Below are 27374 nucleotides of genomic sequence, written 5' to 3'. Positions count from 1 at the left end.
TGGTGGGGTGTTTCGGAGATTGGTGTGAATTATAGTGAATTATAAAATAGGATAAAGGATGAGGTTCATTATGTACGATACAAGCACTGCAGCGGGTCAAATAATGCTCAGTCACCTGAGATGCTGTCTGACCCGGCTAATATACAAACACTACTACCCTCATTTCGCTTGGCTAATGACTTTCACACAGACACGCATTACCTCAAATAATGTGAATTAATGGCTCCCTCATTTCATTTCTCACGCTGCAGCTGCAGGCGAGGGCTTGGCTCTTCACGTTCCTCATTTAGGGTGAAAGATAATATGCTCCGCAAACTGACTTTGATTCAAGTTTGACCCGCAATTTTGAGAGATACTCTCGCTCTCTCTCTCTCTGTCTGAGAATAGCAGCCATGCAACCAGCCTGTTTTGTGAACTGATGAGTGGCGTATCCTGGGTGACAAGGATGCTGACACTGGTGGCTTTCTTCTATTAGCAGTCTTGTCAGGTGAAGGTGCTCCTTTCATGTAGACCTTTTTAAGTCAAGGACAGGACAGGCATCACAATTAGCTGGGGATGAGGAAGGATAGGCAGAATGCAAATGCATGCAGATTAGCGTGTTTTAAACGGTTCACTGGAAACACACACGCCGCTCTCACACTCGCTCGTGGAAAGCAGGGAGATTCAAATGCAGAGGTCGATTCAATTTGATTTGAGCCACTGAATTTCACAGCTTCTTAATTTGTCACCATTTGATATAATAATACAATGTGATGATATAATTTGGGTTTCTGTGTCTCAGTGTGGAAGTATAAAGCACACAGAGGGTACAAAAGTGTTATTTGGATTCGCAGAATGCGGCTTATAAGCCATATATCAATTGTTTTCTTGTATATTTTGTTATCCAAAATGCTTGTTTATTACTCAGAGCTGCTATTGTGGTTATTTGGTCCGACATTAGCCTCAACAAGAAGAGTAATTTAAAAAAAAGAAGAAGAAAATAATAGACACCAAAACCCTGTTTCCTAATTTCCATGTTCATTCTGCAGCGAGTATTCTCAATGACATTTCATTTCATGGCCGGTTAATTTAGTCATGGAGGGATGATGAATGATTTTATCTCTCTGACTGTTCACAGACAAAGACTGGGATTTATTTGATGCAAGAAGGTAATGAGGAGCCGTTTAATATTCGACTACACTTGGCCAAAGATATTCTGACCATTCAAGAGCAAGATGTCATCTGTGTGTCAGGAGAGCCTTTCTATTCGAGCGTAAGTAACCCAGTCATAATTGCAGACCCTGAAATCCGTAACGTATACAGCAGCGCAGGGTAATGAAGGTTACAACACAAAAGTGCTGAGAACACAGCTCGGTGTCTGTGTTAATGGAAAGCCGACATGAGTGAATCTGTTCCTCATAAATCAAGTGTAGTCATTAAATAATAATTCACCTACTGAGTTTAACATTTAGCTCTCGCTTGTCATCACCCCTGACAACTTTTCCTTCACATTAATTATTGCGCGGGTTTCTTGTGCGAAAAAAAATATTCAGCTGAGACCCGAGTCCGTGACCTTTCCCAAAATGGAATTATTCATTCAATAACATTTTCCTGGATAAAAATCCTCAAGTGACAAATGGAGGTTTGTGTCCTGTGAAACATCATTAATAATCAGCGAAAAGGGCAAAGGCACCGGTATGCAAATACAACTGCAACGTATCAGTCCAAGTGTTGGTGACCAAGTTCAGTTGAATATTTGGATTGAATGATGAATTTTACATTTCATTTAAGAAATTGCTGAATACGCTGCATGCATGCACCTTGAGCAACAGAGTGTTCATATTTGATGCCATACAAACCTGACTGTCATTGAAAAACTTTTAGCTTCAAAAGTTGTTGCAAAACATAAAATACACTCACTGGTGACGTTAGTAGGTACACCTTCACCTACACTTCTTTAAATTTTCATGGCATCGATTGAATAAGGTGCTGGAAACATTGCCTCAGAGATCATCTTTTGGATCATGTTGACACGACAGCGTCACACAGTTGCGGCGGGTTTGTTGGCTGCAGATCCCCGATGTGACTCTCCTGTTCAGCACAACACAGAGGTGCTCTACTGAGACTGTGGGGGCCATTTGACTGCAGTGAACTTATTGTCTGACAGTCTGACTTGAGCTTTGTGACATGCTGCGTTATCCTGCTGGAAGCAGCCACTAGAAGATGGGTACACTGTGGTCATAAAGGGATGGATGTGGTCTTCTGTGTGGCAGTGTTCAGGTAGACTGTGGTGTTTAAAAACCCAGAAAATATCCCCCACACTATTGCACCACCACTAGCAGTCTGAAATGTTTACACAGGTCAGGATGGATCCACACTTTCATGACGTTTCTGCCAGATTCTGTCTGAATGTTGCAGCGGAAAATGAGACTCATTAGACCAGGCAACGTTTTTCAATCTTCTGTCCGCTAAGAACATGAACTGTATCCTCGGTTTCCTGCTCGTAGCTGACAGGAGTATCACCTGGTGTTGTCTTACGCTGCTGTAGTCCACGTCTTTCAATGTTCTTGATTGTAACTAGCTGATATTTGCCTTTCCATCTGCTGGAAGCAGTCTGTCCATTCTCCTCAGACCTGGCATTTTCACCCAGCACTCACTGGATATTTTTTCTTTCTTCTGACCATTCTGTAAACCCTAGAGATGGCTGTGTGGGAAAATCCCAGTAGATCAGCAGTTTCTGAAACATGTTTCTGAGCACAAACAACCACACTACATCAAAACTACTTCAAAATCACCAAAATCACCTTTTCCCCTGCATTCTGATGCTCATTTTGCACTTCAGCAGCTCGTCTTGACAATGTCTGCATCCTTAAAGACACTGAGTTGCAGCCATGTGATTGGCTGATTGGATATTTGCATTAACGAAGAGTGTACCTACTAAAGTGGCCAGTAAGGCACTGTAAAAGAAAATCCATAAACTACACCTGAGAGAAGAAAACACACCAAATACAACAAAAATTACCAAAAGAAGGCAAATATTTGTAAAATGCTCAAACTTATGCTGAAATCAATAAACCACCTTCCTGTTTTGTGTTAAAAAATGTTGTAATCATTAAAACAGTTAAAGAAAAGCTTCAGGAGTTAGATCGTTTTAATTCCACATTTCCACAGCCTGAAATCATGTCCTGCAGTCTAAACTCTTCTTTCTAACTGCAGGAGAGGACTGTAACGATCAGGAGACAGACGATTGGAGGGTTCGGTCTGAGCATCAAGGTAATTTAGATCCCAGCAGATTAGGGCCGCTCCTCCCAAGCTCCTAGAATTAAGTCTGAACAAGTGGTATTGATTATTTCCTTGTCAATGTGCAACAACTGTGTCAGCCAAGGATGTTGATCTCAAGAGTCTTGTTCTCCATTTGTGATACCTTCGTAATCCAATTTCTCTCTCTAGGGTGGAGCAGAGCACAAAATCCCTGTTGTGATATCAAAAATATCAAAGGAGCAGAAAGGTATAATGTCAGGGTTTTTTCTCCCCACTTCCCATCATTTTCCCCCTCCTCTTGTTTGTTTGCGTTAAAGCGACTGTTCTCTTTCCAGCTGAACTGTCTGGGCTGCTTTTCATCGGAGACGGCATCCTTCAGGTAACACGCCGCATTAATGCGCGTTTACACATCTCATCCCACACCGCGAGCTAACACGTTTCCTCGTTCTTTAATAATTCATGCGCCACATGTCCATAAAACTGTGTGGCGTAATTATGCGTCCCTATAGGCTAATAAAGGTCTTTAATTTGTTGCATCTCTTTCAGCCAAAATAAATAAATAAATCGATTAAAGAAAATCTCCCACACGGCAACAGTTTTTGCCGCAGATGTCATAACAATTATTATGCTGGCCCCATTAATCATTTTGAAGATAAAGCTACAGTGATATGATGCCAGCAGTATCATTTAGGCTAACCGTGTTATTGTTGTTTCCAGATAAATGGAATAAATGTCAGGAGCTATCGCCACGAGGAAGTGGTAAGCTGTCAGCTCATATCTCATAGTTTCTCACCGCTGCAACAACTCTTTCAACAGCTTATCTTGTCTCACTTCATGATTTGTATCTTTCTGACATGTAAAGCCATTTTTTTTCTCTTTCATTCCTGCCTAAATTCATCTGTAAGCAATATGTGTGAGTAAGGAGCATAAAAGTTGCACTCTGTAAATCCCTTATCTTGGATTTCCATTCTTAGCGAGGCTTTGGCACACCATGTTTCATCACAGCAAGCATTCAGCGAGAAAAACCTCACAGTTTACAGCTTCTGTAAAGAAGACCAAAAAAAAAAAAAAAATTCCCAAGGTTTGTTTGTTTTTTTTGCTTTCCAGGTCCAGGTTTTAAGAAATGCTGGTGAAGAAGTGACTCTCACGGTCTCTTTCTTAAAGAAGACTCCAGCCTTTTTGAAACTGCCCCTTTGTGAGGACTGTACATGTGAGAACCCTCTCATTCACCCCGGTATTAGGTCTAAGTACATAATCACTATTACCGCTGTGGAAAATAATTGGCCAAGAGTATTTATAGCTGGTGGGGTTTTTTTTTCCTGTCTAGAATTGGTCGCCCTGGAAACAATAAATTTGAGTCGACTTGAGAGAAATAAAGAAAAATACGCCCAGCTCCTGCTCCATTTATTTTGGACTTCCTGTCTTGTTAAGCACTGAGTAAAGATGCTGCTTTGAGGAGTAAACCCATCTCAAGCTTCAGAAAAGATGCTAAAGACTAAACTGAAGTAATTAACAAAATCTCGGGATTGATTGCTCTCCTATGTCAGAGCTTTATTGTGAGACATGAAAGTGTTTCATGAAATCCTTTCATTTGCGTATATAGGGCAGGTTGACTGGCCATGCAGCCAGTCAACGGAATACAAATTGGCAGAGAGCTGGAGCCGACTTGAGCAGCAGAACAAAGTAACATGCTTTAGATGATGGCTGTGATTCATTGCTGCTAGAAACCTTGAAATAGACGGGGGTGTAGCTGTGGGTTTATTGTTGTTTTCCTGTGTGCTGCAGGCATCCCCAGTGACCAGAGTAGTGGGACCTCCTCTCCTCTGTGTGATAGTGGCCTGCACTTGAACTACCATCCTAACAACACGGTACTTTTTCATTAGCCTCTCTTTTGATTGGCTGATTTAGTAGCTGTCCTTTTGTAACTACGCAGCAGCAGCGTTCCCGATGCCAGAAAGTTGTTTCCATGCAACTGTCACTGCTTGCTGATAGCTAGGATGTTCTATCTTTATCTTTTGAGGACGCCAAATCACTTTTAATCTGCAGCTTGTGCTGTCTGTGCATCCGCAACAACCGTATAGTTGCAGCAGGACTTGGGCTCTTTGACATGTGAACAGCTTCAAATGCTGGAGGTGGGAAAGGGCCGTCTCTTCTAACTTCGGTTTCACACTTCTGCAGGACACCCTGTCCTGCTCGTCCTGGCCCACATCCCCAGGGCTTCGCTGGGAGAAGAGATGGGTGGACCTGCGCCTTATTCCTCTGCTACACTCACGCTTGTCACAGTATATCCCCGGCTCTGACGTTTCCAGGTGAGCTCTGGGACTTCGTGCTGAAGTGTCAGTTTCTTTCTTCTTAAGATGTTAGTGCAGAGATCTCTTACATTTTAAATGCTTGGAGATTTTCAAACAGAGCACACTGCAATGCTCCATCTATAAATAGACTGTGTAGAGTGTCCCATTAAACACACGATCAGTATTTGGCTGGGCTAACACTTTAACTTATGCCTCACTGGTGCCTTGTGATTTGGTTGGGTTAGTGAGTAAAGCCAGATTTATGTTCTTCTGCTCGTGTCAGTTTGGGCAACTCTTTGGATACGCAGAGAAAAGGATTATAGTAACTGAACCAAAAAGCAAACAGTTCGTTGCCTGACGCCTGTCTGGAACAGAAAAGGGACATGATAGTGAAGTTTACCACAAAGCAAAATAAACTATTTTATATACACAGTAGTACATACACTGTATTTGTAGTTCCAGTTCACAACAGCTGTCTGATGGTGCTTTACAGTGTAAAGTAATGCTTACATTAGAGAAAGAGAAAAAAAAATCTCCTGGATCACCTGTTGAGAGAAAAAGAAGAGAAAACAAGCAAAAAAAACAGCAACATACCATCACGTTAATCTAGCTAAGTGTAAACAGAAGTAAATACTAAATATTGAATGTTGTTGTGTAGCAAGCAGGACCGACAGCGCACAATGTGCTTGGAAATAGCAGCCAATAAAGGTGTAGTTTATGTCTATGAACAGTGAACACCCGTGTGCACACCTGTGTGGATCAGCACGCTTGTATTCAAAAGGTTTCCCCGTGTAATGGTCTGCTAGAGGATGTAGAGAGCCATAACCCTGTCCCCCAGGGCATGAAGCAGGCATGGAGGAGATCCAGGCTTCAGACATCCAGAGGCCCCAGAGTGAGAGAGCCCAAGGCGGACCACCGGAGGGGCATCCATGCCACCCTCCTGGGAAGAGCTGAGGAGAGCCCCAGATGAGGGGTCACCCAGTAGCCACGGAGCAGAAGCCAGAGGGGGCTGCAGTGGCGTGCCCGCCGGCTCCGCCGGCAGCCAGCTGTGCCAGAGTGAACCGAGCCGCTTTCCTAGGCTGCCAGTCTGTTCATTACATCACTGCCACTTTCACACACTATCAAACTCAATACCGACATCACCTTCTTTGAGCCAATCAGCCTCTACTCTGTATGGTTTAAGTCTGTGTTCTCTGTCATTCTTCCTTTCAGGCTCTCATTCGTGCAACCAACCTCCTCCCCATCTCCACCTCACCTGAGTCACTCAGACTTCCATCCAACCTTCATCTTCATCTTCACCACCACCAGTGTCTAGACATTGGGAGGTCCACTCCTAAATCCTCTCACCAATGGGATCTCGTTCCGAGTCTTATCACAGAATAGATTCATTCATTTCTCTTTCTCAATGAATATCTTTAAATCATCCAAACGATCTCTCCTTATTGAACTACCAGAGGACTTAACATGTGTTTCTAGAAAGATTTATATAACACACAGAGACTAACAATCCTCTACCATTAGATGGCATTTCATAAGTATGAGCAGCTTCACTGTCTGCATCTCTTTATATTTACTCCTGCAGGTTCCCTTTAAAAAAAACTAACTGTGTGAACACAAACCAGAAACAGAACATGGCACATGACGCCATGCAGCTGCCAATAAATGCATTTAAACCTGTAATCTGGGCAGATCACATATGTAACTGTTCTGGTTTAATCTCAATAACTGCATATTGCTGGATATGTTTTTGCATTTATTTTTCATATTGCAGCCACGGCTTTTGGATTATATTAAAAAAAAGAAGTGAACATTTAATATTTTGAGGTGTTTCATCACCTGACCAGCCTGTTCCAAAAGTAGTGCAGTATTCAAAAAAATTAAAAGAGAGAAAGAAATATAAATTCCCTCAAATCTATTTTCATGTTATGCATGTGGATCGCCTAAACAAGCAAAGTAACTAATTAGTGAACTTACGTTGCTAAATTAATTGATCTTGGAAAATTGGACGCTCAGTTTTTCAAGTTATTAAACAGCAGCATTTTTCACCACAGTCAGTTTTGCTTAGTTTGTTATCACAGGAATCCCAGAGGAAGAGTTTCCAATGCTGGGATGCAATGAACTGTCTCTAATCCCCTTTTAAAAAAAAACAGAAACTAAATATGAATGTGTGAAATATTTGAAATCCTCCCCTGATCTTTGGCTTGTTTTTTTTTTACTCTTTCAGGAAAAATGCTTTCCAGGTCATAGCAGTGGATGGTGTTTGCAGTGGAGTTATACAGTTTCCCACAGCAGAAGAATGCTTGGACTGGCTTCAGGCAATTGCAAGCAACATTTCCAGCCTCACCAAGCACAATGTGAGTAAGAAGCAATAACAGTTGTTAGCTCTCGTGGTCCCACATGTAAACCAGCAGGAAATTGGTTTGGGTGTTCATGCAACACGCTTGCAGTTTGTGGATTATCTAACAGTTCCTTTCTGAATGTCACAACATTAAGGGCCGTAGACACGTACTAGTGGGCTTCTCACTACGAATAAAGTTAAATTTTATTCCTGAGTGTTCGAAGTCACAATAACAGAAGCCTCGCTGTACTACACTTATTCCTCCCAGCTACCAGTATGCACTCATATTATCTATAATTCATCCAAAAATATTGCATTAAAATGAAACCACAAGGCAGAAAGAAACAGAGAAATGACTGGGTTATATTCTTTCTCTTATTGTGAATACAATTTTACAAGCTCTACTTCAGCTTTGTGGAAAACCTGTTTATGTGTTTTCAGATGAGTGGTCATGCTCAGCAGGGGTCTGAAAAACCAATACTGCTTAACAATCTCCATTGCTGCACATCATAGCTCATATACGAAAAATTGATACATTTAACATTTTGTATTTTGGTTTATTTTCATTCATTTCCATGTAGAAACTTCTGGTATTTTTTGAGAATTACTATCTAGATAGATGAAAACACGGGACCGACTGAGCAGCAGTTAAAATCAGGGATTTGTAATTATCATGTGTCCCTTGGCATGGCGGCGAGTGTGTGTGTGTGTGTGTGTGAGAGAGAGAGAGAGAGAGAGAGTCTTGGGGGGATAATGGAGCCCTGATTAATTAGAATGGACAAAGTGAGGGACATACTAAACATAACACTGATGACTCACTGCCAGCAGTTTTAACAGTTGAGAATGTATTCCTGTTCTGGCCTGAGTACTTAGTGAAGGGTGTGAGTGAGCTGGTAACATACAGTAAATGGATCTGCTGAAATAAAAGGTGTCTTATTGCATGACATTTTAAAAAAAAGGTTGTTTATTTTTCTCATCAGAAAGTGATCTTACGGTTCATTTTGCAGCTTGTCACTTGTCTTTTGGTCACATGCTGATGTGACTGAGCAATTCACATCAGCATGTGAATTGCATGTGAATGTGAATGCAGAGAATGTCCAGATGCAGTGTAATATTCCATGTGAGATGGACTGATTTGTTCATAAAGCATCACCGACTTCAGCGGTACTGCTGGTGGTGGCCTTGTGTCCTTGAGCGAGATACTAAGCCCCAGATTGCCCTGGATATTTCCGCCGGTGTGTGAGCTGGTGTGATAGCTTAAGTGCTTGGAAAAAAAGCACTGTATGACTGTGTGGATGGCTAAATGTGGCTCGCAGTGTAAAAATGCTTTAAGTGGTCAGCAAGACTAGAAAGTGTTACACAAATACATGTCCATTCACCACTCACCATGGTCACAAACTGTATTGTTGTTGTTTACACTGCATCATTTACAACCTTTCACTGTCGTAGGAGTGAGCAGATTGAGGAAAATGCAGTGAAATATTGCACACAAATAATAACTAACTCCTAAAAAATAATAAATAAATAAATAATAACTCCACATTTAAAACTATGTGATCATCAATGTGATTACAGTTCATGATGAGAGGATGATGACTAAAAGGCTGAGAGTGCAAGCTGTCCAGTTGTTAACACAAATGTCAGAAGATGAAGATGGGCTTTGAAAAAATGTCAGAGGTTCCCTGTCTTAAAATTGGACTCTGTTTTCTTGGGATTTACAAATCTGTTATACTAACTGAAAGATATAGCCTCGAGGTGTGAATGGTAAAGCTAGTGGAAGCTGCATTCTTTCTAATGGCCAGCAGGAGGCGACTCATCTGATTACGAAAAGGAGAAGGTTGCAGTAGGGCTACAAGAAAAGTAGTACTCCCTGGATTTGTTACCTCAGTAAACATTTTGCTGATGATTTATGATCTCAATTGCTAATTTCAAAGCGTATTCAAGATAGCGTCTTTTTTCTTTTAATTAAATGTTCCCATTTTTTATAATATCAACAACAAAGTAGGGCATGCGTATTGTCTTGGCCTTTAGAGCTTTCTGTGAGACAGACTCGTTGAAGATATGCATTTGTCTTTTTTCTTGAACCTAATCAGGTAATTTTGTTGCCTAAACCTAATTAAACTGTATACATGCTTATGAAGGTATCTCTTTGCTGTTTGCTGATACCCAAGAACACTTTCTTCTAGTCCCCTATTCAGAAGGAGTCACTGCAGTGGGTAGCTCTGCATATTTTCAGTTGAATTCAGTACAATTTTAATTATTATGGCTTCAAATTTACAACAACAGTTGTCTCAAGATGCTTTATGTTGTAAGGTAAAGACGCTCCAGTGATACAGAGAAAACCCCAACAATAAACAGCCCCCTTTGAGTAAGCAGTGTGATGGTGAAAGCACTATTTGATGCCCTTCCTGACGCAACCCCAAAGGAATTTGTGTCTCCTCACAGCATCAAACCATGGTTGGCACATGTGTAAATCACTATGCTGTTGAGTTACTACATTGAAAATATATATAAAAATGATCCAAATCAAAAAAATTGTCTTACGGGAGAAATCAAGGCTCCTCCTGCTAGTGCTTCGAAACTGTTGAACATAAAGCTTTAGGTGACATCATGGCAATTCCTTCCATGCATGTTTGGGAATCACAAATCTGTCCAAACTCTAAATCCAGATGCAGATGTTGAGATATTTTAGTCTGGAGCAAATCACCAGACCAACATGACTGCACAGTGTAGCTAACCGCACATACTGTAAGTATTAGAGAGTATTACATAACTATTTAATTTGCGTTTTCCAGCTACATTGTGAGTCCAGATACACTTTACTCAGTCAGGGTCTGGCATATTTTAGAATTTGCATAATAATTGTATTTATATTACATGCTAATGTGTTTGTGGTTTCATCCTGTTGTTATTCCACCACTATAAAACTGATTATGCTCCAGAGACAAATAAAGGATTTATTGATTGGTTGATTGTGCTGCACATCAGCCACAAATTGTCCTACAAAGATTTTAAAAATGCTATAAAACCGCCAAACTTATTTGTGGCTTTGCATCGTGAGCTCAAAGTAAATGTTAATAGAGTGACTTAAGAACCAGAGAAAATCATGGAAACGAGACAGAGATATATTAAAATTAAGGCTCTAATGGAGGCCGGGGGTCATCCTTCGCTCGCTTACATTTCAGCTGATCTGTTTGTACTCAAACACTGAAGCATTCGTCACGAAAAAAGTGCCTCCAGTTCTCTGGGCGATGATGGAGGAGGAAATCCACTCAGCACTGCACAAATCCCCATAAAGTCTCCGTGATGTTCAGGTCTGGTGACTGGAGAGGCCATCCCGGTGTTCATGAAAACACTCTTTAATTTATTTAGCAGCGCACTTTAAGGCATCATTTGAAGGAGTGTGGAAACATTATGAAGGGAAGTTTTTTTTACTCCATTGCTTCTAACAACTCCCACTAGTCAGCTGCACAGCGAAGCAACAGATATCGTAGGCTGAACTCGTCCTGCCGCCTCCCTTCCAAATGTAATTGTGAATCAAATCAGAAGTAAGAATGAGCTTGAATCGTGACTCATTCGTCATGACTCATGTCTTTCTTGTTTACTGCTCCCCACACCAGGTTATGTCTTTGTGCCTTTACCTTGTGGTTTCTTTAGCACAGCTGTGCTTCTGGTTTTCCAGCTCGTTCCAGTATTTTCTGCTGAGACTTGGGCTCAGAGGTGCTGATTCGATTCTGAGGCAATTTTCAAAGCTGTAGCTCAGTGGCATTGAGCAGCTCCACTGTTAAGTGTCTGTCCACCTCTGTCAGCGAGCTGTTCACCTTTCATTATGCAGTTGTTTGGTTTACAGTGTGCTGTCATGAATTTTGAGGCCAATTTTCTTAAATTGGAAGGCAATTTAGTTGTTTTTATAACAGCCGAAGACTGAATTGCTCTGTTATTTAGTTGCAAGAAACACCCAAATAAAGCACAAGCCCCCAGTGGTGGGAAGCACCGAAGTATATTTATACAAGTACTGTGTTTAAATATAAAGGTATTTATATTTTCTCTGATGATTTTCATTTGAACTAAACAATATTTATTCATTTATAGGTTTTAACTGCAGCTGTTAACTTTAAGATTTCAAATAAGTAAATTAGAAGATATCAACAAGGAAGAAAAAAAGGTGTTTTTATCACTTCAGCCGAACAGTGACGCTTATTATATAGATTTATTAAAAAAAACTGATATTTATCATATACTGGCATATATCACCTGTTGGAGAGTCTGGTACCCAGTGGATAGTATTCTTCTTCTACTATGAAGCGCAATCCTGTGTAATGTGTAATCCAGCAAATTCATCATAACGTTTATTTTTACACTTACTGGCTAAATTTGTGCAGTTATACTATATAACTATATGAATATAGGGTGTTTTTGCTGCTGGGCTCGTTAGCCTTTGGTGCAGTTCATTTGTGCAGGCGTGACCACAGCACTTGCACTCATTTGTGGACCAAGCAACCACCAACAGACCTTTTGGAGAAGGTGGTCTTGGTGCGGTTACAAACAAACTCCAAAGTGGTTTATTTCAGGTGAGAATGTGATCTAAGCCTGATCCAACCCAACTACCAGGTGTATGCTATCCTGTTGCCAGGTATGCTTTCCAGCCCGGGATGTGGAAAAGTATCATAGCTGTGTAAAATGAACCAAGGGCTCATTTGATATCTGCTAGTCCAGAACACAGCATCTTCTTCCTGTACTTACTTTTGCTGCTCCCGCCTGAGACAGATCCCAATAACAGGACTTGAGCGTTCTCATGTGGTGTGTAGTGACACATTTTGATTCACTTTTGAGAGTTTTCTCTGTGCGAAAAGAAACCAACCCACAAGAAAAACTTGCAACTTTACAAACTGATCAGCTGATTTAAATTACAGGTGTGAAAATGCCCTCAAAGAAAGGGTCCAAGTACTCCTTTCACCACTGCCAGCTCCTGTTGTGACATAGGGTGTTTTTAGCCTCTTTAAACATTGCTTTGTTTTCCCCCTTGGTGGGGTTCATTTGCACAGATGTGGGCACAGTAATCATACTCAGGTAAAGACCAGAAAAACTGTACTGAGTCCGTTTGAAGGAGGTGTTCTCAGTTCTCAGAGTGCAAACTCCAGAGCAGTTTGTTTGTTTTGCCCCAGGTGCCTGAAAAATCACACAGATAAATAAAAACTCATTAGGAGTAAATTATCCATGTTTTCCACTAATCCAGAATATGGTTCCTTCTTCCCGTGTTTACTTTTGTGGCTCCTGCCTCAGACACATCCGGCCTGTAAGCAGACTGGTTATTCGTGACGCACGTTGGTTCACTTGGAGTTCACTTGGAGTTTTCTTTGTGCAAAAAGAAACCAAACAATGAGGAAAATCTGCAAGTTCACAAGCTCATCAACTCATTGGGAGCAGAATGAACAAACTATAGGTGTGAAAACGCCACCTCCAGGGCGCCCACAAACTTCAGTCAAACTTCTCCTGTTTGTATTTTTAGATACGGTGAAATGTGCACAAGCTCCTGCAAAACTTGAAAAACCGGACCCTTCAGAATTTCCTAATTTGTGTTAGAACAGGATAGACCTGCCATCTGAACAAACCCACCGTCACCGCTCACATATATTCAATCCCAGCTCACATCATGACAGTTCATCTTCTGGAAAAATAACCCAAAAATCGTGTTTTCTCTCTGGACCCAAACTTCAGCTACATCTCACAGTAAGCTGCTGCGACATTTTCCTGCTTCTATAGGAGGACGGCATGAGGACCGGACAGCTTAATTTGGTGTTCAGCTCCTAAAGAAGAGTTATTTTGATAGTAAAGTGTGGATTAGGTGCAAGTGATACCTGTGATCTGAGGAGAATGTTTTAATTTAAAGGCTGGCTGCTCACTCTGTAGTCCTCCCACTTTTATTACCACAGAGAGAATGGATCTTAAAAAAAGGATTTCTTTTAGGAACAGCCTCGGGTCCTTGTGGAAATGACTCAATCTCATTTTGAAATTTGCATGCTTTGACTAAATGAAGTAGCTCAAACTGTTTTCCTTCAGTGCCGCGGTTAGTATGTTAGCACGGAGACTGTAATTCATGTTTATTTATTCTTGGAAGCTTTGTCACTTATTGGCGGGCCTTGTGGGGTCCTGCAAATATGTCAGCCTTGTCAGCTGTGTCTGATTGTTAGCATGAGATATTTTAATGAGTTATTGACATTCTCATTAAATTTCACAGGTGAAGAAGATTAACCGGAATTTTCCAGTTAACCAGCAGGTAAGATGTTTTTCCTCCTGCAGCGGTTGCGTCTTAAGATCTTCATTTTGCGTTGTCGGGCATTCATTTCATCCTTATCCTGACAATCAGAAGTGAATATAACCAGTCAAGAAAAATAAATAAATTAAAAAGAAGCCATCTATTGCAGCACAAGAGGAGCGTTTGCATCATTTTTGTTCGTCCACTGAGACATGATCAGAAAACTGTTTAAGCGCTTTCAGCCAGTTAACTCGCAGAGCGTCATCTTTCATTTAAAACACCACAGCTAGGCTCTTCTTTGTTACTTTTTCAATCTGGTTTTCTGACCCACAAAGAGACATGAATCCACTTGACAATTCATTCATGAAATTAAACAACGTGAGACGTGCTTGTCGCAAATCTTTCACTTGCTTGCAAATTCTTAAAAAAAAACAAACCCAAATAAACAAACAAAAATCTGAAAAAGGAAAAGCAAACAAACAATCTTCTCTTGGCGCAGTCAACCGGTGGCTTCCTGAAGAGTGATGCTATGATATGTTTAATATCTGAACTGATGTCTTGCAGCACTGCCGATAGAGGCTTTGCTTTCTTTTTCTTCATTTCCCCGTCTGTCTAGCTGCTTGTCCTTGTTGCGAGTGCTAAATTACAAAGCGTTTGCTGGGGTACGCAAAAGAATGAAGTACACACATCAGCCACAACATTAAAACAGACAGAGTAACATCACATGAATGTCAGGCACCAAACTTTCCGAGCAGAGCGCTGCACCGTAGCAAAAAGACCGATGTTTTTTCACATCACCTGCCGGTGGTTTTAATCTCGTGGCTGATGGCCGTGTGTCATCATGAATCAGTGTCAGTTTTCTCTGTAACTTTCCTCACCCACACACATCACATGTAATTGTTTTGGTCAGACTACAATATAAAGGACTGAAAAGGTGTACTTGTTTAATTGGACACATAAACAGATCCGTAAAGTGTGAGAAATTAAACTTTCGGGTTAATTTTTTGACTCACATTAATAAACTTTAAACGAATTCATCAGAGAAGAAAAAATGCACTAATACAATCAAATATTAGTCACTATAGCTTTACAGGTGATATGAAGCTATGGTCAAATATATATTTCAGCTCAGTTCAATTCAATAGTTTATTGTCCTACAAGGCAAATTAGGTTAACAACAGGGGCCACGACAACTAACACCTGCAGTAGGTCGCTACAAAAGCTCAATGATGGCCCCTTATTAAATATAACCCCTAAAAAAAGTCTTGTGTCTGCTTAAAGCAATGGGACAAAATGCTATAAACTATTTATTAAATGCTGTTACTAGGTAACTAAACCTGTCATACTGCAGTATTAAACACCTGTAGGCATTGTAGACCTTTGTGGGTAAATCTAATAAACTGTTGCTTTCTAATATTGTGTTTTTATGTTTACTTTGTGACCTTAATTTATCAGGTTTTTCAATCTGTTGGAAAAAAAAAGACTACTGATTTCCAATCCTAAAAGAAAAGTTTGTAATTTTAGTAAATTCACTTATTCGCTGTCCTTTCTGAGACTCTGATGTCACTCTCTGTGCTAAACGTGAAGCTACCACCCTCAGCATTGAGACAGGAAATTAGGAAAAGGATAGTCTTTCCAAAAATAACAAAATCCTACAACATCTCTAAAGCTTAATGATTAATACCTTGTAGCTTATGTGTTTAATCTTTCCAAAAAAAACCACAGTGTAAAACAACAAGCCAGCGTCTTTAGCGAGATTACGTGTCACACATACAACACTGGTTGGCACCAGGCAGAGTGTGGACCCAATTGCAGGATTTAGAAGCAGAACTAAACTCAAAACAGCTTTATTGCTGGAAAACTCACAGCAAAACTAAAATGCAAAAACTAAGATAGCTGGAGTCAAAAATGCAGGAGACTCAGAATGTAAGAGGAAACAGGTAAAAGGGAACATGCAGCTCAAGAGGACGACATGACAAAGAACTGAGGACTTAAATACACACATGAGGGAACAAGGTAGAGTGGAGAGACCTGACAAATCATTTTTAAAACCAAAACAAATCATGAACTCAGAAAGAGCTCAAAACCCTGAGTCCAAAATGTAGGGACCCTGAAAACCAGTCACCAGTTTGTTCACTGATTTTGGCCAATTTGGAAATTCTGAACTGGGTTATTTATAATAATTGATAATTTGGTACTTTATTTTTGGACTTTTATTAGATTAATAACATGTTCTATTTGTTTTTAAGAAATTATAGAGTTAGCTTTGTGACACGTTGGCAACTCTAGGTTCAGAGTGTACTCCTTCAATGAGTCCTACACGTGTTTGTATAAATGACTAAAATTAAAACTAGCATACAGTACTTTGCTCAAAAATAAAATATATAGCATAAAACATAGAATAGCTTTAAAATTGTAAAAGTGTGGGGTTAGCCAGTTTTAATCGCATTTTGACTAAAACCCAGCGACAGATAAACTAAGCCAGCAAATAAATTTATGTTAGCAAAACAAATTAATTTAAAGGCAGGGGCTGTTTCAGTTAGCAGGGGGGCCCACAGGAAATCAGAGTATTTAAACTAAGTCAGTGTAGAAAACAGCCCCCCTGTCATCTCTGTGACATATTAAACATTTATTATTATGTGAAAAGTGGAGCTGCACAAGGGTTTAAATATAATTTTGTGTTGGGAGATTGTTTTGTAAAGTGAAAAAAAGTATTTAGACTTTTTACTTCAATAAAAGCTACAATCCTACTTACGTAGCTTAATAGTGCGCAGGCCGCATATTCAAAATATATTTAAAGTAGCTAAAGTAAATGTTTTCATTTGACCGCTTTCTGAGCCATATACGTAATATTTACTGAATATTGAATTACTGACATGTAAATCTTCATATTGCTGCTGTTGATGACTGATTTTAATCACTTATATTGTTGTTGCTCTGTTATAATACATTTTAACAACAAAATAACAAGTAATTAAAGCTTTCAAAATAAAAGCAGAATAATGTGGAAATCAAACCTTGTTAAAATACTCGTTAAAGAGCTAATATGCTCCATTCTAATGGTGTTGGAGATCACAAGATTAACAGTACTCTGATCTAGTGCTTTGGTGGGAAGAATACACCAAGTAATATTTCAGGGGGGCTGGTGCCACCCCATGGTGGGGTTCTGGACACACCCTTGAACATAGACATACTTTTTTTTTATAAGTTTTTTAAAAGTTTTTTTTATAGTTTTTTTTTTTTTTACTTTGATGAGAAATACAATTTTAAACAATTAACACTGCTATTTTCCATTTCATCTAATTTTTTGTGAAAGCCACAGGAAACCAAAGGGAGATGGGAAAAAGAGCTGTATGTAGCCGTGGAGCCACACATTTGAGACGCCTGAGCTCGATGGAAAATAGATTTTAATTTAAATCTTTTGTTATTAAGGGATCATAAAACCCATAAAGTTTATTCAACTTTAATATTAGATCAGTATTTCTCTAAAAGACTACAGTGCACTGCTTTTATGACTACTGTACAAGCTAAAGGCTCCAATTGAGACATTTGTACTCGGTCAAATATAGCACCACCAAATAACCACTAAACTAAACTGACTAAAGTCTGTTTTTAGAGCTTTTCAACAACTATTTAGCAGATTTTACAGAGTGGCATAAAATAACATGCCTTTTTATTGTTGTCTTTACCCTCTGATAGATTATCTACATGGGCTGGGTTGACGAGAAGGAGCAGGACTCCGTTCAGGACCGAATGTATTCACCAAAGTTCCTCGCTTTGAGGGGTTCCTCCCTCTTCAAGTTTTCAGCACCTCCTGTAAGTTTTCCTGCCAGCGTCTGCATTTGAATGGATGTCATTCAGCTCTATCGGGAGATTTTCATTTGATGCTAATGTATTGTTTAGGGAGAAAATGCTTAGGCAAAAAGGAAGCAGCTCACTCATAATCATTTGTGCTGCATTGATCTTTCACTTGATTGATGGCGATCATTAAATCTGTTTACATTCTGCCAGCCACTTAGGTGATTATGACAAGAGGGATAAGCTGTCGATGGTCCGGGAGATGAGAAAAGATTGATAGATAACTGAAATTGCCTTCTCAATGTGAATGTGCTGATATAAATGGAAAATGCTAATGTGAATAGATGGTGGGATGTAGGAGCCTGCCTATTCAGCAGTGAGGACCAGATTCTTTATTGTTGAAGTTACCTGTGACAAATATTTCCATTCACGTGGCAAGGAGACAGCTGAATCCGACAACCATTCATCAATAACTGTGGACACAAATGGCTATTGTACAGTCATGTTTTAGAAATCTGTGGATGGGCACGGCAAGGGCTTTGGATTTCAAACATTTCTATGAAAGTATAAAGAGTATAGGTTGGTGGCTTCTTTTTTGTAGACTTTTCAAAACCAAAAATGTAAACGTTAAAGTGTAAAAGATTGATAATTGATAAAGTGTAACCTCGGATTTGTTCTAAATTACATAACATTAACCAACTGTTTTATATCAGTGGGTAAAATATTACAGTAAAAACAATTCTTGCTCAGTACAACAGACTATATAAACCTTTTAGAGCCAGCATGATGTTACCTATTAGTATTACTGCTTCTGTAGGAATCTATAGGGTAGGTAGGAGCCAGGTGCTGCTAAACAATGAACTGATCATCAGCAATGCCAGTCTTCCCAGGAGTGGATGTCCCTGCAAATATACTACATGATAAGACCATGCAATGCTCAGAGAAACTGCAAAAAAAAATGTTCATGACAGTACAAATAGAGAAAGACTCAATAAGTATGAAAGGAGAGAGCCTCTGTTCTCTAAAAGAACATGGCAGCTTTAGGTTTGCAAAGTTGCATTTGAACAAACTCCAAGACTTCTGGGACAATGTCCAAAGTGGAGACGTTACCCACAATGTGCAACATCACAGCATATCAGCACAAACACCTCATACTCACTGTCAAGCACGGTGGTGGAGGGGTGATGATTTGGGTACCCTGCAGTCACTGAGTCATCGTGAATGTCAGTCTGACTCTGGAAGCTAAAGTTTGTCCTGTTACACTGGATCATGTAACAGGACAGGGATCCCAATCACATCAGCAGCTAATACAGGATGGCTTTCTATGGGGATTGGCTCTCTTTTGGTGATAGCCTCAAGTGGTCATTAGAGGAACTGCAGTTTTTGGAGTTTATCTGGTCGTTAAGTGATGACGTGACGGATCCTACTTCCGGGCCTAAAGTAGTCACCAGTGTATGAATGTGAGAGTGAATGAATAGTGGTATTGTAAAGCGCTTTGAGGGGTCCCGAAAAGCGCTATATAAATGCAATCCATTATTATTATTAACTACAGCTCAGCCCATGCAGCAGTATATAAATGACTAACCTCGGATGGATTATCTCAGTTGTTCTCCTGGCTGAAGTTTGGTCCTTTTACAGCATCCTGCCATGCAATTACATTTGTTCCTGACCACCGAGAACACTCACGTTAACTTTTATTGAATGGAAAAAAAGTTAGCTGGTTTATATTATGCTAACATAGCTGTGTCGCTAGCGGTCACGTAGCACATCATTATATACCAGCTAGCCAAACTTCAGTAACCCTACAAACATCACTGCTGTTTAGTTTTCTGTCTTCATTTATGTTGGAAGTGATAACAGAGCTGTACGTTTTAATTTGTTTCCAAAACCCCGCAGTCAGAACATGCTATATTGTATTTAGATAGAAGCTAGCGAGCTAACTTCTAACTCCGTCATAAATTCCGTTTTCATAGATGCCTGGATGTTAAACTCAATTGTTACACCTGGTAGAGCAGAACGCTGATCATTTTATTAAAGATGAAAGACTTTAGACAGTTTTTCAACTCTCAGTAATGCCATAGTGATTGTTTGATATATGGACCTGCAGCGGAGTTTAGGCCCAGACACGGCTAGTGACGTTAGACCTAACGACCGGATAGTAAATATAGTGGCTCTTTATTTGATTTTATATTTCAAGAATGAAACACAAACTTATCTTTATGTTGTCCTGACATTGATTTTTTTTTTGCAAATAACTGCAATATTATTTAAAAGTATTTCTACCAAAGCAAATACATTCCTCAAATAAAATGCGAAAATTGGATGTGACATTTTCAGGTGACAACATGGGACTGGACGAGAGCAGAGAAAAGCTTTACTGTGTACGAGATAATGTGCAAGATTTTAAAGGTACGTCGGCCCTTCTTTTAATCTGCTTCCCTGAACATTTACAGAAGCATCTCTCAGATCGGATACACTGAGAATACTAAGTAGCAAACTGAATCTGAGGAATGCCCTTATATAACTCACTTATTAATTTGCATGTGTTCTTTTCCAGTCCCACAGAGACACTCAAGGTTCAAATTTCATTGTTCATTCTCTCCAGGTTCGAGGTCACTTTGAATTTCATAGTGGGAATTTATCTTGAGTTCATTATCTAGAAACTCATTATGGCAAACCTAATTCATATAGATTCACATATTCAATCAGATATACAGTAGGCTGACCTTAGACTGCCTGTACAATTTAGGTTATATAAAGCTATGCAAAGACCTTAGAGGAAAACATTGTCTGCTAAAATGCTTTAGTAATTCGCTTCAGGAGACTGCCTTGCTGTACTTATTTTAGGACAGTGACCTTCTGGACAAGAGGAAGCACTGCTTCAGTGTTCAGACAGAGAGCGGGGAGGACATGTTCTTCAGCGTGGAGCTGGAGTGTGAGCTGTTGATCTGGGAGAAAGCTTTCCAGATGGCCACTTTCCTGGAGGTGGAGAGGATACAGGTCTGCGCCTGAACAGCAGGAAACGTGCCGGGAATTGTGACAGTTTAAATCTTGCATGCGGTTCCTTCTCAGTTGTTTTAGTGCAGAGATTGATAACGCCCACACGACTTTTAGCAGAAGAGCAAAGATGCTCTTGTGTCCTTATGTAACTCCTGTGGTTGACATCTTCTTTTCTTGTTCTGCAGTGTAAAACATACGCCTGTATTATGGAAAGCCACCTTATGGGACTCACTATTGACTTCGGCATGGGCTTTGTGTGCTTTGATGCTGCGTCAAAGGTGAGTGAAGGACAGTGTTTTGTCATCAATACAAAAACGGGACACTTACAATAGGAGATTCATTATTTTACCCAGTTTGATTAACCTAATCACGGCACCTCAGCTTCTCCTTTTCCTTTTTATGGTGCTGCTAACTTATTCTGCACTGTGTGCATTTTGAGTTTGAGCACATTCGTTTTGACAGCTGGTTCCCCCAAGCTCAAACGTCTCACTCCTGCCTGCAGTTCATTTTGGCCTTTCACCAGGTCTTAGAGCAGACTACTCAACTGGTGCACATTATGTGGATGAGCAGGACACAAGCACTGACATATTGTTCTGTAAGATTTTGGCCCTAATTCCTGCAATATGAAGCTCCAGTGTCCCCCAGGGATGATAAAAAATGTTGCCAGAATATTGTTTACAGGCAGAAATGCACAAATTACAATCCAAATGTAAACTGCAAGTGCAGACAAATACATGGAGCAGAATTACTCCATGATTGAAAGCTGGAAAAGGCAGGATTTAAAAACCAGGTTAATGTGAATTTCAGTGAGGAAGAAAAAAGGCTGAAATGTAACTGAGGTGTTTTTTTTTTTTTAAATCAGAATTTGCCTTTCCATAAAAAATCTTAATGAAACATACAATTAAAAGGTGAAAGCTATCAATATGATATCAGTACAGTAGATAAGATAAGATATGGAGACAATATGACAAACACAGGAACATGTATAATGTAAATGTGGTTAGAACTTGTGTGTTGGACAGTCTCTTTTCAGCCTACAGTGCACTATTACACTCATGCAGCACTAATATTCACATCCTCCACTTTTGCAGGCTGAGTGAAAAAATATCTTTTTTTTGTTGATGGTTGTTTGTTTGGAGATTTTAAATCAAAGGGCCACCTGTGGATCATAAAAAAAGTACACCCTGGAAGAAACAGTTGTAACAGTGATTTATATAGGAAACAAAGAAATCATGGCTCCCGCTGACACTCTTGCTCTTGTTAAACTGATGACTAATGCAGTCACTCTGGTGCTTATTTTTGGAGAAAAAAAAAACTGAGGCACTTATAGTGCTGTTTAACGTATACAAAACAATAGAAAATAAGCAGGGCAAATACCAAGCATTAGGTCACTATGTTAGATAACTTTGGTTACTGGAGACAAAGTATGCAATCAATGAGAAACGTTGAAAACATCACATCTTTAAAATCTTCTTTCTGTTTATTTTGTTCTATTTCTCTGGCCACTTAATTAGATTCAGCTGTCTGATAGCTAAAATATCTAATCAGCCCATCACAGGATCTGCAGAAGTTCAAACTGAGTATCAGAATAGGAAAGGAAGGTGATTGCAGTGACTTTGAGCATTGGCTGCTCTGAGTATTTCAAAAACCGGAATTTTCCCACAGGACTGTCTCTAGAGTTTATAGTACAAGGTCCAAAAAAGAGAAAATATCCAGTGTGCGGCGGTTCTTTGGGGTAAAGTGCATCAAAGGATGCAGCAGATGGAGAGGGAACAGTAACTCAAATAACTACGCGTTACAACCAGCGTGCAGAAAAGCACGCCAGGTGTCGCTCCTGTCAGCTAAGAACATGAAACTGAGGCTAAAGTTCACACTGGCTCACCAAAACTGGACAAGAGAAGGCTGGAAACACGTTGCCTGGTTTGAAGAGTCTCGATTTCTGCTCTGACATTCAGATGGTAATGCCAGAATTTGACGTAAACGATATGAACGCATAGATCCATGCTTCCTTGTATCAGTCGCTCAGGCTGGTGGTAGTGGTGTTGATGGTCTGGGGGGTATTTTCTCAGCACATTTTGTTCCTTAATATCAACTGATCATTTACTCACCAAACCCTTCCTGGGTAATGTTGCTAAACCTGTCAATCCCTTTATAACCACAGTCTATTTATCTTCTGATCGATTCAGCAGGATAACACACCATGAGCTCAAACAAGCACAAACTGGTTTCTTGAACACGACAGTGAGCACATTTGGATGGTGGTGGAACGGCAGATTCACATCATGGATGCGCAGCCGACAACTCTGCCGAACTGTGTGATGATGTAATGTGAATACAGACCAAATCTCTGAGGAATTAGTGCAATACTGAAAGGAACTAGGAGGGTATACACTCGCCTAATAAAGTGGGCGGTGAGTTATTTTGCAGTTAATTAGATCATTTGTCCTTGAAATGAACAGCAAGGCTGAAATGATAGGTTTTCATATAGTCTGTATATGACCTACTCGCTGCAAGCAGCTTTTCCTTATCAAGCATTACAGTTGCCCTGTGAATGAAAAATAATATCTGATTTCAATAAACTGAATATTTAAAACAAATAAGCAATATAAATGATTGTTACAAACATTCTCATTATACAGGTCATTAAGCACTCGTACTGCTATATTTTGGATTGTAATACTGACACAGTACTGTGCAAGCCTTGGTTCAATGCTTCATGCAGTCAAAATGGAGATGCTTTGATTTAGTTCAGGATTTGTGGTAATTTAATCATATCATAGAGTATCAATATTTACTTCTTTCTTTTCATCTGTAAATGAACTGCAAATTAATGTGTTGATTTTGGGGTACAAAATAGAGGAAAAGTAAACGCAGGAATAAAAATGAGCATTGCACTGGTCGGGTGTGACTTTAGGAGGAAGCTGATTTTGTTCTTTATCTTTCATGCAAGAAAGATACAGAATATGAAATGCAGTGATTGACATGAAGGAGATGGTGATATCGGCAAAGCAGAGGAGAGGTGACACTTCTGCGGCTGCACACCGAAAATGCTTCGTGAATATCTGCTTTAAGTTAAATGAAAAATGTTCATCTGTATTGCAGGGCTAAAAGATTTAATCAGACTGGTGTTGCAGTTTTAATTAGGCTGGTGGGAGTTGTTTCAACAGTATGGGAATGTGCAAATAACTTGGCTAGCTGTCTACAAGAGGAGCCATGAAACTGAGTCAATGCACAGCTTTTGTTTATTCGGTTCGGCATTAATTGAATCACCGAAGCTCTGCTATGCAGGTGAAATTACTGTGGCTGGTTAAATTTCCCAGTGGTAAAAATAACACTTCAGTTTCTGGTTGATCTGCTGACGTGCCCCATTTCTCACCGGATCCGCGTGGATTTTAACGTGAATTATTCATGAAAAAATTGACACCAGAAATGATTCACAAATCCGAGCGCGGAAAATAAAGACATATTGTTTTTGCTTTAGTTATGTTGTTGCGTTTGCGTTTCAGGCAGTGCTGTGGAGATACAAGTTCTCCCAACTAAAAGGGTCGTCTGACGACGGGAAAAGCAAGATCAAGTTTTTATTCCAAAATCAAGACTCCAAATCTATCGAAGCAAAGGTAATTAAATTTGACGGATGTTTAATGTTGCATGCCAGAAAATAAGTCAACAAGATTTTCAAAGCAGCACGGTTCTATAAAAATTAATCGCTCGTGTGTGATTTGAGGATTGATTTTCTGTCTCTCTCAGGAGCTGGAGTTCTCAAACCTCTTCGCAGTGCTTCACTGTATTCACGCTTTTTTCGCTGCCAAAGTCGCTTGCCTGGACCCGATGTTTGTGGAGAGCCAAGGCACCGCGACCACCACTGGGATCGCTTCTCTTTCCAGTCTCTCCTGTAATTCACAGACACCTAAGCTGAAATACGCCACTTGACAGGTGCTGCTTTCACTGACCCCTTTTAAAAAGGACGCTGCACTTAATCATGAATGTGGCCTGTGTCGATGGTGGACAGGAGACCTAGAACACGTACAAACTCGGACATTATGGGGGGCAGCTGTGCGCACTGCTGGAATAAAAGACCTCTTTGTGAGAGATTACTTGACGTGTCTGCAGATTTCTCAGATTTCTGGAACAACTGTGGGCTGAAACCTCACAGAAAGACTCAATGGACACATAAGGTGTGACTCAAAAGGGTTTTTTTTTTATGTGATTTTGTCTCAGACATCCTTATAATCAATTACAAAAGAAAATGCAGTTCTTTTCCCAAGCCAGTCTGCTTTTCTATGTAATTTTATTGACCACTTGCAGTTTAAGCAACATAGATTCTAGCCTTTTTCCCCACTTCAGATGGTACGTCACTTGAATTTCTGCAAGGTAAAGCGTGGACACTGGATATGATGGTATGGTGTGTAATTTGTGATACTTGATACTTTATGTTTTCTTTTTTTGGTGTGTTTTTGAGGTGGAAACTTTTATCCATAATTCAATTTGCTGAAAGAAAAAACATTTTTCAGATTAGAGTCTAACTAAAAGCTAAATGGCAACATCAGTCTGGTCTTATAACACAAAATCAGTTTCATTTTGACAAAATTTAATTACACAGACGTTCGCTGGCAGCGTTGCTGGATGAAATGGATTTCTTTATATTAATTTCCTCTTTTCTTTATATACCTGTGTGAGGTAAGAATATGTCTATGTCTTGGATTACTGACTATGAAGGCACTTTGATGATCAGCTTCACCATCAGCTCAGCCATAAAGGGACGAAAACACTCGAAACATGATTAGAAACACCTTCCACAATGTTTATAGCACTTTTGATTTTTTACTCCCAAACCTGATTATGTAAATAAACACTGACATTCAAATGAACTCAAAGAATTATGAATTATGGTGATTACTTGAGGGATTACTTGTAGGGATTAAGGCATTTGTTAATTTGATGTGCACCCTAGACAACTAGGTAGATAGCTCATAACCTTGTGCTCTCTTCATCATTTACTCTATGGACCAATTTAGAGGAATAAAATCAGCTATGGTGTATTTTTGAAAATATTTTACCTTTTGTTTTTTTGACATGTAAATAAAACGAAGAGGAACTTTACATTCACAAATGAGAAAACAGTAGGAGGAAAATAGAAATATGTAGCACCGTTGCCTCCAGATGTCCCAGACACCCCTTTAAACTCTGCACAAACTGTTTGTAATGCTGCAGAGCGACAGCTAAACTATCATAGTCAAAAAGAGTTCAGGTCAATTAGCGCAATTAGTGATGCTCTTACCTTCCATTTACAAAGAGGAATCCAAACACAAGGGGCCCGTTGGTAAGTAAACTCTAGAGGATTGCGAATTAAACGGGGTCAGTGCTTTGTACTGTGCGGCCTTGTTAAGCTGATATGAGTGTTTGATGGGAACTAATGGTGGTGCAGTCTATGCAAAGAAAGTCTGAGCTTTTGTGCTTTAAAATTATCCTGGTCGCATATACCCTTATAACACGAGATCTACAGAGTGAGGTTGATTTTATTTTTTCCAGATGTTTTATTAACAAATATCCTGTGTAATAAATGAATAAATGAGACCTTTTATATCATGGCTCACTTGTGGTCGGCTTTACTTTTTTACAGTTTCTGGCTACGCCGCTGATTTTACGAAGAGAACTCACTTTACTTTTCTTGAGAAGTCCTCAAAGTTGTATTTTAAAATTCTAGTACATATCCGCAGCATACAGCAATTTTGTCAACTTTTTTGTCAGCACTAGAGATGTCATTATACTCATCTTTGCTGAGGTTCATAAAAAAACTTTTAACACTGAATAAAAGATGCCATTGAGTACTCAAAGTCAAGATTTCTCTGCCGCTGCTCCATTTTCACATATTCTTCTTTGTGTCTGCCTTTTGTCTGTCCCCACAGTGCGCCGTTGAGCTCCCTTTAAAGTCAGAGAAGCCTTTTTTTCATATTTGTGCAAATTAAAAAATCAGTTTTAAACAAATGGTATATACTTGACTTTTTTTCCAGTAGTTTTAGTTTATTTTAAACTTTTGTTCTCGGTTCAGTTCAGCTCACATTTACTTTAGTTTTTATTCTTTCACATTGCTCCATTGTTAGCTTTAGCTTTTCGTTGTTATAACGCAGATGGTGTATGTCAGACCCAAAGTTTGAGACGTTTACATCAGGTATTACGGGACAAACAGACACAACTGAGGGCACTTTGTACATATTTATATGTTAGTCTTGGGAATACACTTCTCATTTTTCTCTTTAAACTCCAGTTTCCTTTATTTTGGTTAACCAAAACATTTTTCCACACTGTTTTTGGCCTAGTGTTACTTAAATATAAAAATCCTTGGGTAAAGCAGATTCATAAAGTGTACATTTTCTTAACAAGCAGCACTGTGATGCTGCATAATTAAACTGGGCAGCCAAATCCACATTACTTTCTACTATTAATGTCAACT

The 27374-nt window shown here is 39.6% G+C and overlaps 1 protein-coding gene across 3 annotated transcripts in view; it reads left to right on the top strand.

Moving 5' to 3' along the window:
* The window catches only part of sntg1 (syntrophin, gamma 1), a 40362-nt gene extending 13742 nt beyond the window's left edge, over positions 1-26620 (top strand). For 2 of the 3 annotated variants that reach the window (XM_006786368.2, XM_006786367.2), the window contains exons 4-19: positions 1118-1252; positions 3196-3252; positions 3430-3487; positions 3576-3619; positions 3958-3999; positions 4348-4474; positions 5026-5108; positions 5419-5549; positions 7756-7885; positions 14108-14146; positions 17825-17941; positions 20261-20332; positions 20771-20923; positions 21109-21201; positions 24430-24540; positions 24671-26620. In XM_006786368.2, the coding sequence (XP_006786431.1) occupies positions 1118-1252; positions 3196-3252; positions 3430-3487; positions 3576-3619; positions 3958-3999; positions 4348-4474; positions 5026-5108; positions 5419-5549; positions 7756-7885; positions 14108-14146; positions 17825-17941; positions 20261-20332; positions 20771-20923; positions 21109-21201; positions 24430-24540; positions 24671-24853 (1575 nt within the window). In that variant the 3' untranslated portion in view covers positions 24854-26620. The remainder of the gene's footprint in view (positions 1-1117; positions 1253-3195; positions 3253-3429; positions 3488-3575; positions 3620-3957; positions 4000-4347; positions 4475-5025; positions 5109-5418; positions 5550-7755; positions 7886-14107; positions 14147-17824; positions 17942-20260; positions 20333-20770; positions 20924-21108; positions 21202-24429; positions 24541-24670) is intronic. The other variant, XM_006786369.2, reaches the window with a different exon arrangement.
* The last annotated feature ends 754 nt before the right edge of the window (positions 26621-27374 follow it).

Source organism: Neolamprologus brichardi, chromosome 18 (genome assembly GCF_056152115.1).
Source record: "Neolamprologus brichardi isolate AB-2024 chromosome 18, ASM5615211v1, whole genome shotgun sequence".
NCBI classification, from domain to species: domain Eukaryota; kingdom Metazoa; phylum Chordata; class Actinopteri; order Cichliformes; family Cichlidae; genus Neolamprologus; species Neolamprologus brichardi.
The sequence above is the reverse complement of the archived record's forward strand: the minus strand, read 5'-3'. Positions and strand labels throughout refer to the sequence as shown.